General features: G+C 45.4%; 1 protein-coding gene across 2 annotated transcripts in view; it reads right to left on the reverse strand.

Moving 5' to 3' along the window:
• Positions 1–15,482, reverse strand: part of LOC137561599 (pleckstrin homology domain-containing family A member 5-like) — a 39,976-nt gene extending 24,494 nt beyond the window's left edge. Inside the window, exons 1-2 of one of the 2 annotated variants that reach the window (XM_068272910.1) lie at positions 15,303–15,481; positions 14,961–15,037 (exon numbers count right to left, since the gene is read on the reverse strand). In XM_068272910.1, the coding sequence (XP_068129011.1) occupies positions 14,961–15,037; positions 15,303–15,397 (172 nt within the window). In that variant the 5' untranslated portion in view covers positions 15,398–15,481. Of the gene's footprint in view, positions 1–14,960; positions 15,038–15,302 lie in introns of both variants that reach the window. The other variant, XM_068272909.1, reaches the window with a different exon arrangement.
• Positions 15,483–17,393: the final 1,911 nt, after the last annotated feature.

Genomic DNA, 17,393 nt, shown 5'->3' on the forward strand with positions numbered 1-17,393 from the left:
AGGGATTTGCTGTGCGCTTTGCATGGCTTGTGGGGGGGCAGCCTGCGCTATTTGCTGACCTCAGATCAGGGCGACCAGAGCGGTGGAAAGGTGCAGAGCAGCGCGCACGCTACCCGCCCTGACCCATACACTTCACATGCGGAAGTGAGCAATGACGTCACTTCAGCATGGAAGTGCATGCGTCTTGCGGGTCGCGTGTGCGCGCTGCTCTGCCTCTCTGGTCCGGGTCGTCCTGATGTGAGGTCTGAGAAGTGCAGGCAGCGGGGGAGAGGTGAGGGGACTTCGGGACTTGGCCGGTGCTCCAACGTTTTGTCCTATATTGTCGAAATAACCTACGCTAATGACAGAATGATGGAGAACTCCATTGAGGTGACCTACAAATCGAAATATCCTACTATGGATATAGGGAGATTGTTTATGAGTTTCACTGTATGTTATTGCTATTAAGGTAATAATGGAAATAAGTATGAAAATGTAGCAGAAATAGGTGATTCATCTATGCTCAGGGCGGCTGCACGGCCCCTAGAAAGGGGTCTGCTCATTGGTACACACACGCCGCTGCACTCCCTCCAGCCACAGGCTATTACTCCGCACACCCGTAGGGTAAACCGATGAGGGGAAATTAGAAAACCTAAATGCACATATGCAGAGTGGGCGTGGAAAGTACTGAGCACGCGCAGAAGGGAAAGTAGACAAAATCGACGCGTAGGTCAAAACGTTGGAGCACCGGGCACTCTTAGCCAGAACGCGTTCTGGCCGGCCAAAGTCCGCAGGGAAGCTTCATTTTGAACATTGGCCGCATGAGCCGGCCACTTCTAGATCTGACCGGCCAGAACCCGAAGTGGCCAGACTTCGGGTTCTGGCCGCAACATATACAAACATTCCCCGTGCGGCAGGGGTAGATGCAACAAGGTTTTATCTGCAAAAGACAGGTCTAAACGAGATTCCGGTTGACTTTATTATCAGGTTACCAGAATTTGCCTTGAAAAGTAATTTTTGGTTTTTAACCAGAGGTTTACATGCAGATAAAAGGATGTGCAATGGGGGCGGGGTTCACACCAAGCTTTGTGAACCTCTTCATGGCAGTTTGGGAGGAGGAGGTTCTGGCGGGCCCCGCCTCCTCCGCAATAGTTAAATGGGCAAGATATATAGACGACCTAGGTAATAATATGGAATTCCCCTGAAAAGTCATTGAAGGAATTTATCGATAAGTTAAATCATAATGATAGAAATATCGAGTTGACTATGGAATGTGACTATGACAAAGTACATTTTCTGGACTTGGAAGTAAAGGGGTGCCTAAATTATGGACCCGTACCTACTGTAAAAGACACAGACAGGAAATGGCTATATAGGGACCGATAGTTATCATCCAAATTGGGTTAAATCGGTCCCTAAGAGTCAATTCCTGAGAATTAAAAGAAATTGTTCATATCAGTAGGACTATATGGAAAATTCTGAAATCCTTGAACAAAGGTTTCTAGATAGAGGATATAACCATGAGAGTATATGTCAAAAAAATGAGAGTAGCTTGTCTACCAAGGGAACAGGTGTTCCAGAATAAGACAAAAAAACAAACCAGAGTGGATTTCCAGTTCACCACCGGTTTTGATCAACAATATAGAGAGGTGGAAAAAATAATCAACAGACACTGGAACATACTTATAGGGAACCAGAGACGAAGCACCCTCATGTAATTTACCATATACATCAATGGGAAGATGACAGTAAACACCTACTCTGCTCTATGTTTCATTCTTCTCTGCTAAATCTGCCTGTTATCAGCCCTGATAAGAATCCCCGACTGAGCATTCAGTCTAGCTTTGCCCGGAATGATTATAGCTGAGTCAGTCTTCTGTGATGTCTTTTCAAGCCCAAGTCTGCCCCCTTGTGGCTCTGCTTTGCTGCTTTGAGGATAAATAGCAGGAAAGCAGAGCCACAAGAGGGCAGACTTGGGCTTGAAAAGACATCACAGAAGACTGACTCAGCTATAACCATTCCGGTGAAAGCTAGACTGAATGCTCAGTCGGGGATTCTTATCAGGGCTGATAACAGGCAGATTTAGCAGAGAAGAATGAAACATAGAGCAGAGTAGGTGTTTACTGTCATGTTCCCATTGATATATATGGTAAAATACATGGGGGTGCTTCGTCTCTGCCTCTCTTTCAAGAGTAACTGTCGGGCATAAAATCAAAAATCAATTCTTTATTTTTATTTGGTAAACAAGTAATAAGGATGCTAATCAGGCAATCCAAAAGTTAAAATCACTATTACTTTTCTTGTTGATAAATTATCATTCCCCAGTTTACATGACTTATTTGGTACACAGAAAATTTGGTACACAAAAGAGAAGTTGCCGGGCATGCTGGGTTGTCGTTTTTTGCTTCTCTTTTTCACCTCAGCCTGATGCAGCCTGATTGGCTGAAGCCTCTTTCCCTCCTGTTTTCCTCTCAAACACTTCTGTTCCTCTCCGATTGGCCAAAATTTCTCAGGCTGAAACAATGCGCTTTCTATAGTGAAGGGCGGGCAAATCAGGCAGAGGAGACTAAGGGTGAATATTACATCACGACTGGCTTCAAAATAGCCACAGTATATATGGAAATGGAAACTGTCTAGAGTAGGATTCTCTACTTTTCCATTATAAAATTCACAGGAATCATAACGTGGACAGTGCAATACATATGTTATGTAAGTAGAGCAAGCATATCTACTTATATATTTGGTTTTTTTTCCTGAGATAGCATGGCTGACAACTCATCTTTAAAGCTGATGTACAATTGGGGTCTATTGTGCCTAATAGGCCCAAATTTGTATATAGGAGAGCTAATAATTTGAAATCAATACTGGCACCCAGCTGTGCGAAACCACCTGAAAAAGTTTATCCTTGAAGGACATGTAGTTTGTGCCGGGATGCATTGACAGCCAGGACAACTACAATAACATCTTCAAGTAACGGACGCAGTTTTAAAATAAGGGGGTTCATCACTAGTAGCAGTAAATTTGTGGTTTATTTTTTAAGCTGCGAGTGTGGGAAGCAGTATGTGGGATGTACAGGGAGAGAACTAAAGGCCCGGTTGTGTGAACACAAGTATAAGATTGAAAAAAAGCATATTAATCATAGTGTCCCAAGACACTTTGTAAACCACCATAGATGCAGACTGAGCCGGTTGAAAATGTGTGGTATAGAAAAATTGAATCAATCATGGCAGGGATGTAATAAAATACGTGAGTTGTCCAGGCGGGAAACCAAATGGATATACTAGCCAGACACTCTTGAACCAAAGGGGATCAATATTGATATGAACTGTTTCCTGAATAATGCTTAAGAAGTTAGACCTGTATCTTTAAATTTTACGTGATGTGTTTAGTGCCATTTGAATTTCTACATTTTCCCATCGTGACCTGTAGTAAGGTTTATAAAGGAGTGTGAGAAGATTTGTACTGAATACTATTTCTGTAATTAATTAGCTTAGATCACACACAATCCCGGATAAAAAGTGTGCGCCTGCTACCTTGAAGATAGTAAACAATGATTGGACTTAACCTGCGAAGGAGGAGCTACTTCTTGGAGGGCTGTGGGGAGGGACTACAGTATTGTAAGGGAAGCCGATAAGTCACTACGCTAAGCCCCTGATGAGCTGTGATCAGCGCAACGTGTAGGACGGAGCCTCCGTGCGAAGTAGTTGTGGACATGCGCATGGCGCAGAGTTAACACGCATAGACTTGTCAATGAGCGGCGTCACTTGTTATGTGAACCCAGGCAAGTTTTTTTAGAACGGCAGAGATAGAGAGCGTGAGCGGAGGCATTGTTAAGGAGGGACATGGCCACCCGGGAGCTAACTCCCCTATAAGAGACATGTCTTGCTAGCCTCGCTGCACTGCTGATTTTTAAAGCCTTGTTTTTAAGGAATCTTTTAATAAAGAAGTAATACACTATTAGAGGTGGGTCCTCTGACTTTTTTCACAAGCTGAGTCCGAATCAGAGAGCCTGCAAGCCTGTGCAGAACGGAGGAAATCCACGCCAGATGGAGAGGGACAGGAACGACATACAAATTACCGGAGAGGCGACGGGAGGGCCCACACCGCCAATGTGAATTCTGGTCGTTAGACCCTTCGATCTGGTGAATCTGTACGCGTGAAGGGCTTTCTTAACTTCATCCATTGCTATTGGAAGATATTTGCTGGAGGGAGAGTGCGGATATTGATATTTGATTTGACTGGACTAGTGTAACCTAGCGTGTAAATAGTGTAACCTAGTGTGTTCCGCAGCGCTCCAACGTTCATTTAAGTCTTGTTGGCGGTTTCATCCTGCAGTCTCCTGCCATATTGGCTTAGGGGACTTGCATACATTGAACTTTATACAGACCTGCTTGGGAAAAGGTTGCCTTTGTGGGGCTGATTAGGCACCCGATTGCATGTGTTTGTAATTTTTGTGAGCGCTGCTTCACCAATTTTGTAATATAAATAATCCCATTCTGCCTGCACAACCATGCTGCACAAAAACCTGCATGAAAACCAAGCATTTAATCACTTTTTCCATTAAGCAGCTACTCAGCACATAACTCATCCGCCTGCAGAGTCAGCATATAACACTTTTCTATTTGAATACCCACACATCTCAAAGCTACTCCTGTCTGCACAACCACTTTGCACATTGCCTCTTCGTTGCCTGTGTAGCTTTCAGGTGGTAGACAACCCCTGCCTTGCCAGCATAGTCATAATTCCTTGCCGACCTGCCTGCAAGATCCCCCTGCACAAACCTGCTTCCCTTCTTGAACAGCCACAGCCAACTTCTACCCTTCCCACAAACCCACACAGCACATAACTTCCCATACAAACCATCAAGCACAGAACCTGTTCTGTGTGCACAGTAAGGGCTCGTCCACACTAGGGGCGTTATCGGTCTTTTTTCAAGTGCAGGCGATTTAAAAAAAAAAAAAAAAAACACAAACGCTTATGCAATAAATCTTTATGAGAAGGTTCATATCAGCGCGGTTTGTGTGCTGTGCGTTCAGCAAAGCAGTGTCTGTACCATTTTTGGGGCGTGTTTGCTATAATGGAAGATATAGGAAGGGTGCTAAATGCTCACAAATCCGCTTTATGCGGCGATTGTATTTATTCTTTTCCAGGGCAAAGAGTTCACTTCCTGACTTGCGTCAGGGAGTGAATCTCAAAACCGCTCTGGCCAAGCGCTTAGAAAAAAAATCGCTTTTTCAAAAATGCAGCGTGCAGTAGTGGAGTGCCGGGAACACAAAAAAACCTAGCATACAAAAAACACAAAATGTTTGCGTTTTTAGGTGTGAACAAGGCCTTACTCCATAAATAACCCATTTTCTGTCTGCCACTTAGAACTAGCATAGCACATGTCCACTTCTCTGTCCCGACAACCACATAGATAAGCAGTTAACCCCTATCCTGCCTGCACAGCCATCCAGCACTTAGAGGGGCACCATGGCGAATTGTAAAGTTAAAATACGTGCAAACATAGACAAATAAGAAGTACGTTTTTTCCAGAGTAAAATGAGCCCTAAATTATTTTTCTCCTATGTTGCTGTCACTTACAGTAGGTAGTAGAAATCTGACAGAAGCGACAGGTTTTGGACTAGTCCATCTCTTCATGTGGGGATTCTCAGGGATTTATTTATTTTCAACAGCATTTAGTGAATGGCAGTTGCTCTGTCCAATCTGCAGCCTACCTATGACAAAACCCCATTTTTGCTTGCACATAACCTTTATATTAACTACATACACAGCTACTCAGCACATTATCTCTTCTGTACTTGCACAATTACAAGCAAATTGCTCTTTTTCTGCGTAAAAAGCCAACCACAATATATTGCTTTCTCTGCCTGCATATAACCCTTTTTCTGCCAGAATATACACCCGTTGCCTCCTTGCAAAATTCCAAGTGCACATAACCACTGAATTGCTTACACAGCCACCCAGTATGCATGCCTGCCTTTCTCTGACTACAAAATCACCAAGCAAATAACCCTACCTTTGCCATAACCATCCTGTGCACAACTCCATATTTGCCAGGACAACCAACCTGTACATAACCTCATCAACGCCTAAACAACCATTTTGCAAATAAGTTCACTCATGCCTACACAAATAGTCTGTATATTACCCCTCTTGGGCTAATTAGAGCTATCCTGCACATAGCCCCTTCTCTGCCTGCACTATTACTCCACATAACCTCTTTACCTACCTGCACAAAAATTCTGCACGATTCATATTCTGTGCATCCAGCCTGCTCATTGACAGTTCTCTATCTGTAAAACAAACTCCACATGACCTCAATTATGCCTACAGATCCATTTTGCACATTAACCTTTCTCTGCCTGCACAGTCAGACAGCACATACTCTTCTCTCTGTCTGCAGTTACCTAGCACACCTCATTCCCAGTGTGCAAAGCAAGCCCACATACCACTTCTCTACTTGCACAGGATGCTAGGTGCAGTATTTCTTACTACAATAATGGCACGCATGAAGTCATTATAGTTATGGTAATTGTGGTAGACACTCCCATTTACAAATCATTGGAAAAATACTGATCAAACGTTCACAGACCTATACGATTAAACATTTACATATTGAAAGCACAGAAACAAGGAAGTATGGTATATGGAATAAAATTATTTCTCAATATATATCAAAACTATATTTAAACTTGAAAGTGATCCTGTAGTGAGAAAATATGGAGGCTGACATATTCATTTATTAACATACCGTCACCGCTTCAATCTGTACTGAACTCAGCTGCTCGTCTCATTCATTCATTTTTCTTTTCAGTCTTCCTCTGCTGCCCCTCTCTGTCAAGCACTTCATTGGATACCAATTAACCAGAGGATCCAGTTCAAACTCTTAACCCTAACCTACAAAGCTCTCCACAATCTTACCCCCCTGTACATCTCCTCACCAATTTGCAGATACCAACCCAGTCACAATCTCAGATCTGCACACAACCTTCTGTTGTCCTCCTCTAGAATTACGTCCTCACATTCACGCTTTAAAGATTTTGCACACGCTTCACCCCTCCTCTGGAATACCCTCCCACAACACATCTGCCTCTCTCCAACCTTTGTTACCTTTAAAATGCTCTCCGACAAGCATATACTAACTTAGGCCACGGCCACTTCCCCTTTGTCCTAAGACAAAATTGCACTCCTACCAGATATCCTAAAACACACTGCCTCTATATGTTTATTGTATACTATCCCATCTCTTGTTTCCCCCCTATTCCTTTAGATTTTAAGCTCGCAAGGGCAGGGCTCTCTTCCCCTTTTTGTATCTTGGAAATCATTATACATTTCATTCATCATGTTACGGTTGTCTCTGTCATTACCAATTCTGTATTTTGTAGCGATTTTGTATTTTGTCACCAATTATGTGTTTTGTTTATTGGTGTACACCAGGCTTTCTCAACCAGGGTTGCCTGGGACCCCAGGGTTCCTTGAGAACTCTGCAGGGGATCCTTGGCATTTTTGTGGAGTAGTATAATAGAGCACATTATAAAAGGGGTACTGTAAAAAGAAGCACTAAATTGGTGGGCAAAGTAAAGCTGCGTACTCACCGCTCGATGGGTTCAGCGACGTCCCCTTGACGACAGTCGCTAGCGATGCCTCTTCCTGTTGGCGGGTGAAGCATCAGCTCATGCGATGTACACGGCTGTGCAAGCGAGACTTCCAGCGATCGCGATACTTTGCGCAGTGTCATCGGGGATCTTAAAGATCCGCCATGTCGGTCTTTAGTCATCGCGCGACGTTCGCAATCGTGCTTCTGTACCCACCTGACGATGTCGTGTAAAAATGGCCGGTCGTTGGAAATATCGCCAGGTGGGTACATAGCTTAATAATGAACACATTCATAAAAACCACTACAATAAAGAGACATTATAATTAAAGAGACACTGACTGAAGTCTCCTATAAATCGTGTTTTTATTTTAAAAATGTGTTTAACATTACTGTCCTACCTAAACCGCTGCATCCCCGCCGCTGTGCACTAACTAAATCCCCCCTAACTCGCCCTCCCTCTCCCCCCGCACAATCCATGACTTTCTATGCTGGGGTAAGACCTTAACATAGCCCTGACATACTTACTGCTCATCACTCGAGCATGCTCCATATTGCGTTCCCAGCAATTCCGCTATGATGACATCCCCACCATGTTTACAAACAAGGGGCACAGAAATATGAAAACAGCCATCTGCATCTAAGCTGAATGCCATCCAAATAGTCATTAGTGAGTATAAAGTAGGCCAAATTTGACTTGCTACAGAGAGCCGAGATGCAACCAATCATACTTATACTCGCCTATGCTGAAAAAGGCAGGACAGAGAACCCAGACTGGCAGGATTCTGGTAAAAGAATATAACGTGTATAAGATACCAGGTTACTTCCAGCCACTCAGGATCTGCAAGTCCTCTACATCCATACATGGCCTATATTAAAGGCACAGATCCCTGAATTCACTGTAAATATTTACATCTTTGTGCGCGTCTGGCAGGGTGTAGCGTTGTCAGTGCAGTACATCAGCTGACACTAATTCCCCCGAATTATATCTTAGCATTCGCTATAATCTCTGTTCTTAGGAGAAAACCGTCTTCACTTTATAAGTACATTCCAGTGCCTGCTGACACACGCTCGCGCACACATAGCACACGCAATATTCATACAGAGCTCAGCACTGATCTCTGCATATCAGCTCTCTCAAATCCATGGCTCAGGCAATATTACTACAATGCTGAACACTGCCATTTTACTGCTAGCACTCTTTCCCACAATCTCCTCTAATAGTGGATCCTATTTTGCAAGCAAGTGATTATTTTGAATTTATATAGCACTGACTTCTTCTGCAGTGTGCTTTAAAGGGTATATAGACATGCTGCTGTTTCCCCGAGGAGCTCACAATCTATTCCCTACCATTTGTCATAGTCCCTATCAAAGTTTCACGCCAATTAACTTATCTGAATGTTTCTGAGATGGGGGAGGAAACCCACACAAACACAGGTAGAATGTAAAATCTATCTATATATTATTCTCTATAATAATAGGCAATTGTCCCTGCGTAGCAGGGACAGTTGACTCAGTGTAGCTGGGTCCGTGCTTTTTGCTACGACGCATGTGCGCAGCACGGACCCAGCCTCACACAGGGAAGACGAGAGGGACGCAGCCAGGCGGGTGTGCGAGCGGGCGTGCGACGGGTGGGAGCGCGCATACGCGCAGCAGGCGCGCGGAGACAGACCTAGCCCGTTTTTAAACAGGCTAAGGTCACTAGTCTTCTATAACGAGCCTTGGGACCCTAGGAGCTGCAATGCAAAAGTGCTAGCCATAATACCACCATTCTTTCAGTCCAGGATATAATTTCTTTAGGGTCCCAGGCAGGCAGAGGCCACATAAGACTGGGGTAAACAACACATACCGTATGTTTTACTACCCTTTGCACCATTCCACTGCTGATGTACATCCATCCAACATTGAGGATACAATCACACTGCACAACACAGGTGGCACCACACAATACCACTAACCACATTCATTTGACTGAATAGGGCAGAAGACAAAAATGGATACTGCAGTGCGATAACACACTAGTGGGAACATTAGATACTGCATTTTATGCAATCTCTAACAGCACACATTTTTAAAAACCGCTAGCGTTTGCCAAGTGTGAATGGAACCTTAATCCTGGCTTTCTTCCCTACACCCTTAGCTCTAAGTGTTAAATTTAAAGGGATTTTATCTCCCAAACTAAACTCTAAAGACTAATATTAAATAGTTCGTCCACATCAAAAAATAATTTGTTATATTAGTATCTACTTCAGAGGTGCCCACACTTTTTCAGCTTGTGAGCTACTTTATTAGCAAGTCAAAATGATCTACCTATGTACAATTTTAGGAGCACAATTGTGTATACAGAATGGAAAAAGTAGTGCAGTTGAGATCTACCATGAAGTCCTTCACAATCTAGCGGTAGTCTTACATTCAGGAAAGAGGATATTGCCAGGAAGGCAGAAGCGGTCTGCTCAGCCTCCACCCCGGTAGAGATGGGTTGAAGAAGTGCCTAGATTTCACTGGCCCAAACACGCTATGACTGACAGAATGTTTGGGCTGAGCAGTGACCTCGTTTAAAGTGAACCCAAGGTGAAAATAAACGGATGAGATAAACATTTGTATCTATCCTCCTACTCCAATTTTTTTTTTTTTTTATATTCCATGGTTTTATTTTCTATTTAAAAACATTTAGAAAGTAAGTCCTCTTTGCTGCAGAGGCTGACCTTGTGAGGTCATCCTCCACTGTGCCTGCGGAAGCGCCACTGTCTATCAAGTCCACATTGTCCGAAGTGTACTGCGCAGGCGCAGAACTACTGCCTCTGCAGTCAGCGGGGAATGGGAGCCAGCAGCTGAGAGTGAAGTTGTGGCGTGGGACATATCGGCTACCAGGGGCTGGAGGAAGCCCCAGGTAAGTAGATATTTTTTTTAGGGAGCCTGGACATTCCCTTTAAAGGACCATTTTTTTTTAAAGAATAACCGAGTCAAATTAGATACTTACCTAAAGACAGGAAAGTCTCAGGATCCTATTGAGACCTACCTCCCAACTCTGCTGTCCCCCGTCGCTGAGCACGGCTCCCCAGAAGATGCATTGGCGCTAATCATATCGTGGGCGCGCAATAGCAGACCCAGCCCACCCGCACATGCGCAGTAAGCCGGAGCCGCGGACTCCATGCTACTGCACATGTGCGGATGGGCTAGTGTGCAGCCATGTTTCAGAAGGAAGAGCTGCGTGGCCCCCATGTGGAGGGGGGACACCCCTAACCATGGGGAGCTTCAAGTCAGTGAGGGAAGCCTCAATAGGATCCTCTTTTAAAGCATGCCTCGGATTTTGATCCCAAGCTGTGGCTCGGGATTACTAACTTCTTCGGGACCACCCGTAGTAAAACCTAGGCAGCACTTGTGGTTGCTTAAGCCTGATGTGGCTTATATTTTACTACACTGAGCTAATAGCGGTGCTCTTGACCCTGTGATCACTTTGAGCCAATCGGTTATCACAAAGAAAAAAAAAAAATGAAAAGAAGGCTCTGGTCTTTAATGGGTCATAGTTGTGCGTTCCCAAATTAGTTAATGTGATCACTGTCAGTCTTCTCCCCAGAACTTTTTCCAGCCAGGTGGCATGAAATAGTAGCCGGGTGGCATGAAAAAGTAGCCGGGTGGCATGAAAAAGTAGCCGGGTGGGGCGAGATGAGAGAATGCAGGGCCGGTTCTTCTGTGTGCAACTCTGCTTACAGAATGGGAGGAGGTGAGCTGATGACAGCCGGGTGGAGCACCCGGCTGAAAGAGCCAGGGGAGAACAATTACTGTGATTGGCTCAAAGCTGCCATATTTCTTTTTTTAAAGGAGTCATCAGCAATTATAAGCAAAATAAGTGCTACTTACACGGGGCTTCGTCCAGCCCCAAGCTCCCAGAATGTCCCTCGCTTCAGCTCCAACATCAGCCATTCGCTGTCGCTGTCTCTCTGTCCCCAGCGATGACATCAGGCCGACCTGGAGGTCGGCCTGCACTGCGCCAGTGCGCACGGCGCTGTCAATCACCGCCATGTGGTTCGGAGTGTACTGCGCAGGCACAGTAGTTCTGCGCCTGCGCAGTACACTCTGGTCCACGTGGTGGTGATTGCTCGTGCAGGCGCAGTACAGGTCGACCTGACATCATCGCCGGGGAGCGGGAGGAAGCGGCGGCAAACAGCGGAGCTGCAGCGAAGGACATGCTTGGGGCTGGACGAAGCCCCGGGTAAGTAGCACTTATTTTGCTTATAATTGCCTGATAACTCCTTTAAGCAATACAAGTTGTCTGGCAGCCCTTATTATCTGTTTGGCTGAATCACACCAGAAACAAGCATGCAGCTAATCTTGTCAGATTTGACAAAAATGTCACCTGATCTGCTGCATGCTTGTTCATGGTCTACGGCTAAAAGTATTAGAGGCAGAGAATCAGCAGGGCTGCTACGCAACTGGTATTGCTTAAAGCAGTAGGATTAGCCATACTATGGCAAGGAAAAAAACACACATATATAAGTAGATAAATACTTGATCTACTTACATAACACATGTATTGTACTGTCCACGTTTTGATTTCAGTGAATGTTATATAGTAAATGAAGAGAATTCTGTTCCTGTTGGGAACCATGTCATTTGCCCACGATTTGAGGCTAAATCCTGATGTTAGTTCTGCCCTTTACTTTTTTTCTCTTTTCTCCTCCAATCACTGAGTCACCTCAGCTTTGCTTGTAAACACAAGTAAACAGGGGATCAAGTTTCAGATAAGCAGCTAGGCAGGGAAATAAATGGAAGAGGAGGAATATATTATAGATAAAAAGAACCCCCAGCATGCAACTGTTTGGCACTGGCTACTAAAGGGCCAATGCTCCTTAAGTATGTGATAACTCCAAATCATAACTGCAGAAAAAGTTTTGAAAGTTTTAAATGCAGGATCAGCATCTTTATCACTTAATACACTCAGACCAGTTGCTGTTGAAATTGTATTTTTATGGTGACAATCCCACTTTAAAAGAAAATAAATATGGCAGCCTTCATAACTCTCACACTTCAGGTGTCCTTTAAACAGTTGAAAGCAATGGCAACCAAGCAACAATAACAGCCGGAGACCTAGTTACTGGCAAACCAATAGACAGTATTCTTATAGTGTGGCTGTCAGAAATCCTATGGAAAGCATAGCTCCCAACTGTTGGCAGTCCAGCAGATAGAGTCTGCCTCATCTGATGATACTCTGGTAAATGTTATAGTCTTATTCTCTGTAATCCAGTAGATAGATTCAAATTATGGTACTGCAGTACATATATGTCCCAGTTGTTGGTAATTCAGGTGATAATATATGGCCCAACTGATAATATTCCAGTGGATAGTATTACAGTCCAGTTGATGGTACTCCAGTGTATAGTGCAGTTGTTGATATTCCAGTGGATAGAATAGGACCTTGTTGCAGATAGTCCATAGGTTATCATAGACTGGTAGTCCAGTTGATAGCATAGCTGCCAGTTGCTAGTAGTCTGGTGTATTGTATTGGTCCCAGTTGCTGGTAGTCCAATAGATAATAGAGGAACCAATTGTTGGTAGTGAAAAGAATAGTATGAGTGGAAAGTAAAGGTCACACTTGCTGGTAGTCCAGTGAATAATAGAAGCCAGTTTCTAGTAGTCTAAAGAATAGTATAGGTCTCAGTTACTCAAACTCCAGTGGTCCATGGTTGGTAGCCAAAAAATATATAGTATAGGGTCTTGCTGATGCTAGTCCAGTGAAATATATATGGCCCAGATGTGGCTAGTCCAGTCAAATGTACAAAGAGTGTGGCTAGTCCAGTAAAATGTAAAGAGCCGAATTGCTGATAGGCCAATAGTCCATTGAAATGTCTGCGACTACAGTAAAACATACAGGACCCAGCTGCTGCTAAGGTACTGAAATGTGCAGGACCCAGTTGTTAAAATTCTATTGAAATGTACAGAGCCCAACTGTTGATAGTCCATTGGATAATATAGGATCAAGGTTCCCGGGAGCCAAGCATTCAGCAAAGTCTGCAGTTATTGGTAGGCCAATCAGTACCATAATACCCTGGTACTGGAACTCCAGTTCAGCTTCAAGTAAAACTAGAAATTATAGGGACAGCTACCGGAGCAGTGCTTTTCAGCGCTGCTAGATTTGGGCGCAGCCGGCGCCTCCATAGACTACAATAGGAATCACTCCTATTGCAGCGCTCAGCGAGTAACGTCGGGTCCATCAGAAGACGGAGCCGAGGTTGCTTAAAAAACACAATAATTCGGCCTCCAGCAATCGCTGGAAGACGAATTATTTCATTCCCCCACTATCCATGTCGGCCTGGAGGGGGAATAGTAATTAAAACGGCCCAGACTTGTGCAGAAGCAGGATCAGCCATATACCGCTGAATCCTGCGCCCAAGTCTACCAGCACCGATTTCAAATGTACTCACAGCTACAGGTAGCCCAATACAGAATATGGATTCAAATGAGAGATATGCATATGCACTAATACTGCGCAAGACTGTAAATTTTACATATGACAAAGTTTTGTATTTTACACACAGACATTTAGTGAGTGTACAGATGACAGATCGCATATAAAAATACTACATATGGTTGTACAAGTGTATACATATAAATGCTGAGTGTGACTGCATGGTATTCAGGTAAGTATATACCTAGATACTACTATGAGGTTATATATACTGATGTTGAGTATGACTGTACAGTATTTAAGTGTGTATGATATATATATACACAGAGATTGAGTACAACTGTACAGCAAACATGTGACAGGTGTATATGCACACTGCTCATGAGCATGACTGTACATTATACAAGTGTAGATATACACTGATAGGATATGATAATACAGGTAATATGTATATATAGCATACAATGGCATATACCTAACCACTGGGAAAGACTGTATGGTATACAATGTATATACACCTTGATCATGACTGTGTTGCATAGTGGTTTGTGCATACACTGACAGTGGGTATGAATGTACAGTGCAAAGGTGTATATACATAATACCAGATGTAACTTTACAGTTCAACTGTACAAGTAGTGACACCAGTTGTACATGAAGCATAGACATGTTGTACTGGCATGTGAATAATATATGTAGGCGAGGTGACAGAATGAGGCAGATCATTGTAGATAAAGTACAGGTTCTGTAACATATAAGGTTATATGTACAGTATGTGTAATATATAGCGTACACAGACTCATCTGTGGTCCTGACATGGCTGGTATCATTGTCACCCTGGTGACGTGTACACAAAAGGTATGCAGCACAAAAAAAAAAAAAAAAAAAAAGGTATATGCATGTGTATCAGGAAAAGTATGTGCATAGCAAATGACATGAGCTCAGTAGAAAGCCAGTATGCAGGATGCACAGACTCACCTGGGGTCCTCCGGTGGCCAGTCAGGATGGTCTCCCCAGTGATGGGGTGCAACCAGGTGGTGCTTTTGGCCTCCTCACTGTAGGGGTACAGAAGAGGAGAGATGAAGGGAGAGACAGCGTGCATAATGGGGTACAGTGAAGAGGGTATACTGAGGACAGTTGGTGCGGGAAACGTGTGTATTGGGAAGCAGTATTGGTGCACAGTGGCATGCAGAATATATATTGGGATGCAGTGTGACACACAGTAACGATTAATGTAGGGAGTCTCGATGTACATGTGATCTTCATACAGAATATATAATGCGAAATGACACCCCCGCCACCCACTGTCTCCATCATTACTTGATAAAGAAGACGCGTCCCCCAGCAGTGATGGCTGCCCTCCAAGATCCGGGCAAAGAGATCACCCACTCCGGGCTGCCGCCATCCTCCGCCATGTCTGCCAGCCCGGGACCGCGCACTTCCCCAAGCGCGCACCCGATCACTGAACCCGCCTACCCGGGAGCGCGCATTCGCCAGAACACGCCCACAACTCCCATTCACTCATCTAGTCGTGCCTGCAGCGACCTTCGTCCATCCAAACCTCTGCTATCCCCGCCCACCACACCAGAGTACCAAGAACTATTCCCACCCACCACACCAGAGTATCAAGAGTTAGAGCCAAGAGTATACGAATCCCCGCCCACCCAGTGCTCTGCTATACCCGCCCACCACTAGCTGCCCCGCAATCACTGCCCACCACAGACTACTTTCCTCACACAACACAAGCTTCCACCCGTTCCCGCCTCCTACTGTAGTATCACCGCCCATCCCCGCAGCCAACATTCTCCGCCCAACAGCGCAGACCAGGCGGGGGCAGGGCCAGAGGGAGCTCCCCCTTTCATACAGGTACACTACAGGAATGGAGGTGGGGCATGCAAGCACAGTAGCATTTCAGTATGCAGGAGTGTAATTGGCTTTCTGCCTTGCCTAGACGGTGCCACGCTGGGCACAACCAACATCAGCTGGGTCACAACAACCAGCAGCTCATAGGATGCTAGGAGTGATGCTAGTAGTTCCTCTTCGCAGCGTCAGGTTACAGATGACTCCCTCCGCACAGTCAAGTGACCAAACAATATCTCCCTGCAGTCGTAGGTGACAACACAATATTCCCCGTTTGTAGTACACTACCATGTATGGGCTGAGAGGTGATCCCTGCAGTCAATGTTTTCTCTGTGTGACATCCAATGTTTCGGCTTCAGGGCAAGGTAATGTCTACCTGCTGTGTCTTGCGACTACCCCCCCTCCTCTCCAAATTCGGACAAACCCAGGATTTTCGGGGGGGGGGGGGGATTTCAGAAAGGTCTGCCTCAGCCACTCTCAATACAGTATAATAATATGGTAAGATATCATGCTGGGTACATGCAATTTCCCGTCCGACTGACAGGATCTGACAATTATTTCCTAACTGTCCGATCTACCCCGATTGGGGTAAAGAGTTTCAATTACCTGCGCTATTACCAGCCCCCTGCAGCAGTCCTGTGCCCTCGGAGCCGCTCTGGAATCCTCCGGTCCCCCGCTGTCACTTAGTTTAGTTTTTGACGACTCACCAGTCGGCCGGCCGCCCGCCATGCATATTATTGGACACATTACCTACTGCAATTAGCGCTGTTGCGGACCGCAACGCGTACAAAAATACGTGTTGCCACATATCTACGCGTGCGGAATGTGGCAACGCGTATTTTTGTACGCGTTGCGGTCCGCAACAGCGCTAATTGCAGTAGGGAATGCGTCCAATAATATGCATGGCGGCCGGCCGACTGGTGAGTCGTCAAAAACGAAACTAAGTGACAGCGGGGGACCGGAGGATTCCAGAGCGGCTCAGAGGGCACAGGACTGCTGCAGGGGGCTGGTAATAGCCCCAGGGAAGTGAAACTCTTTACCCCCCGTTCAGTTAAGGTTCCCTTTAAGTTCCCCAGTTCTGTACACACACTGCTTGCTCCATGCTCTGTACATGCGCTGCTGCTCCGTGCTCTGTACACGCGCTGCTGCTCCGTGCTCTGTACACAAGCTGCTGCTCCGTGCTCTGTGCACAAGCTGCTGCTCCGTGCTCTGTGCACACGCTGCTGCTCCGTGCTCTGTACACACGCTGCTGCTCCGTGCTCTGTACACACGCTGCTGCTCCGTGCTCTGTACACACGCTGCTGCTCCGTGCTCTGTACACACGCTGCTGCTCCGTGCTCTGTACACACGCTGCTGCTCCGTGCTCTGTACACACGCTGCTGCTCCGTGCTCTGTACACACGATGCTGCTCCGTGCTCTGTACAGTGCACACAAGCTGCTGCTCCGTGCTCTGTACACAAGCTGCTGCTCCGTGCTCTGTACACAAGCTGCTGCTCCGTGCTCTGTACACACGCTGCTTCTCCGTGCTCTGTACACACGCTGCTGCTCCGT

The sequence above is a fragment of the Hyperolius riggenbachi genome, chromosome 3 (genome assembly GCF_040937935.1).
Source record: "Hyperolius riggenbachi isolate aHypRig1 chromosome 3, aHypRig1.pri, whole genome shotgun sequence".
Taxonomy (NCBI): domain Eukaryota; kingdom Metazoa; phylum Chordata; class Amphibia; order Anura; family Hyperoliidae; genus Hyperolius; species Hyperolius riggenbachi.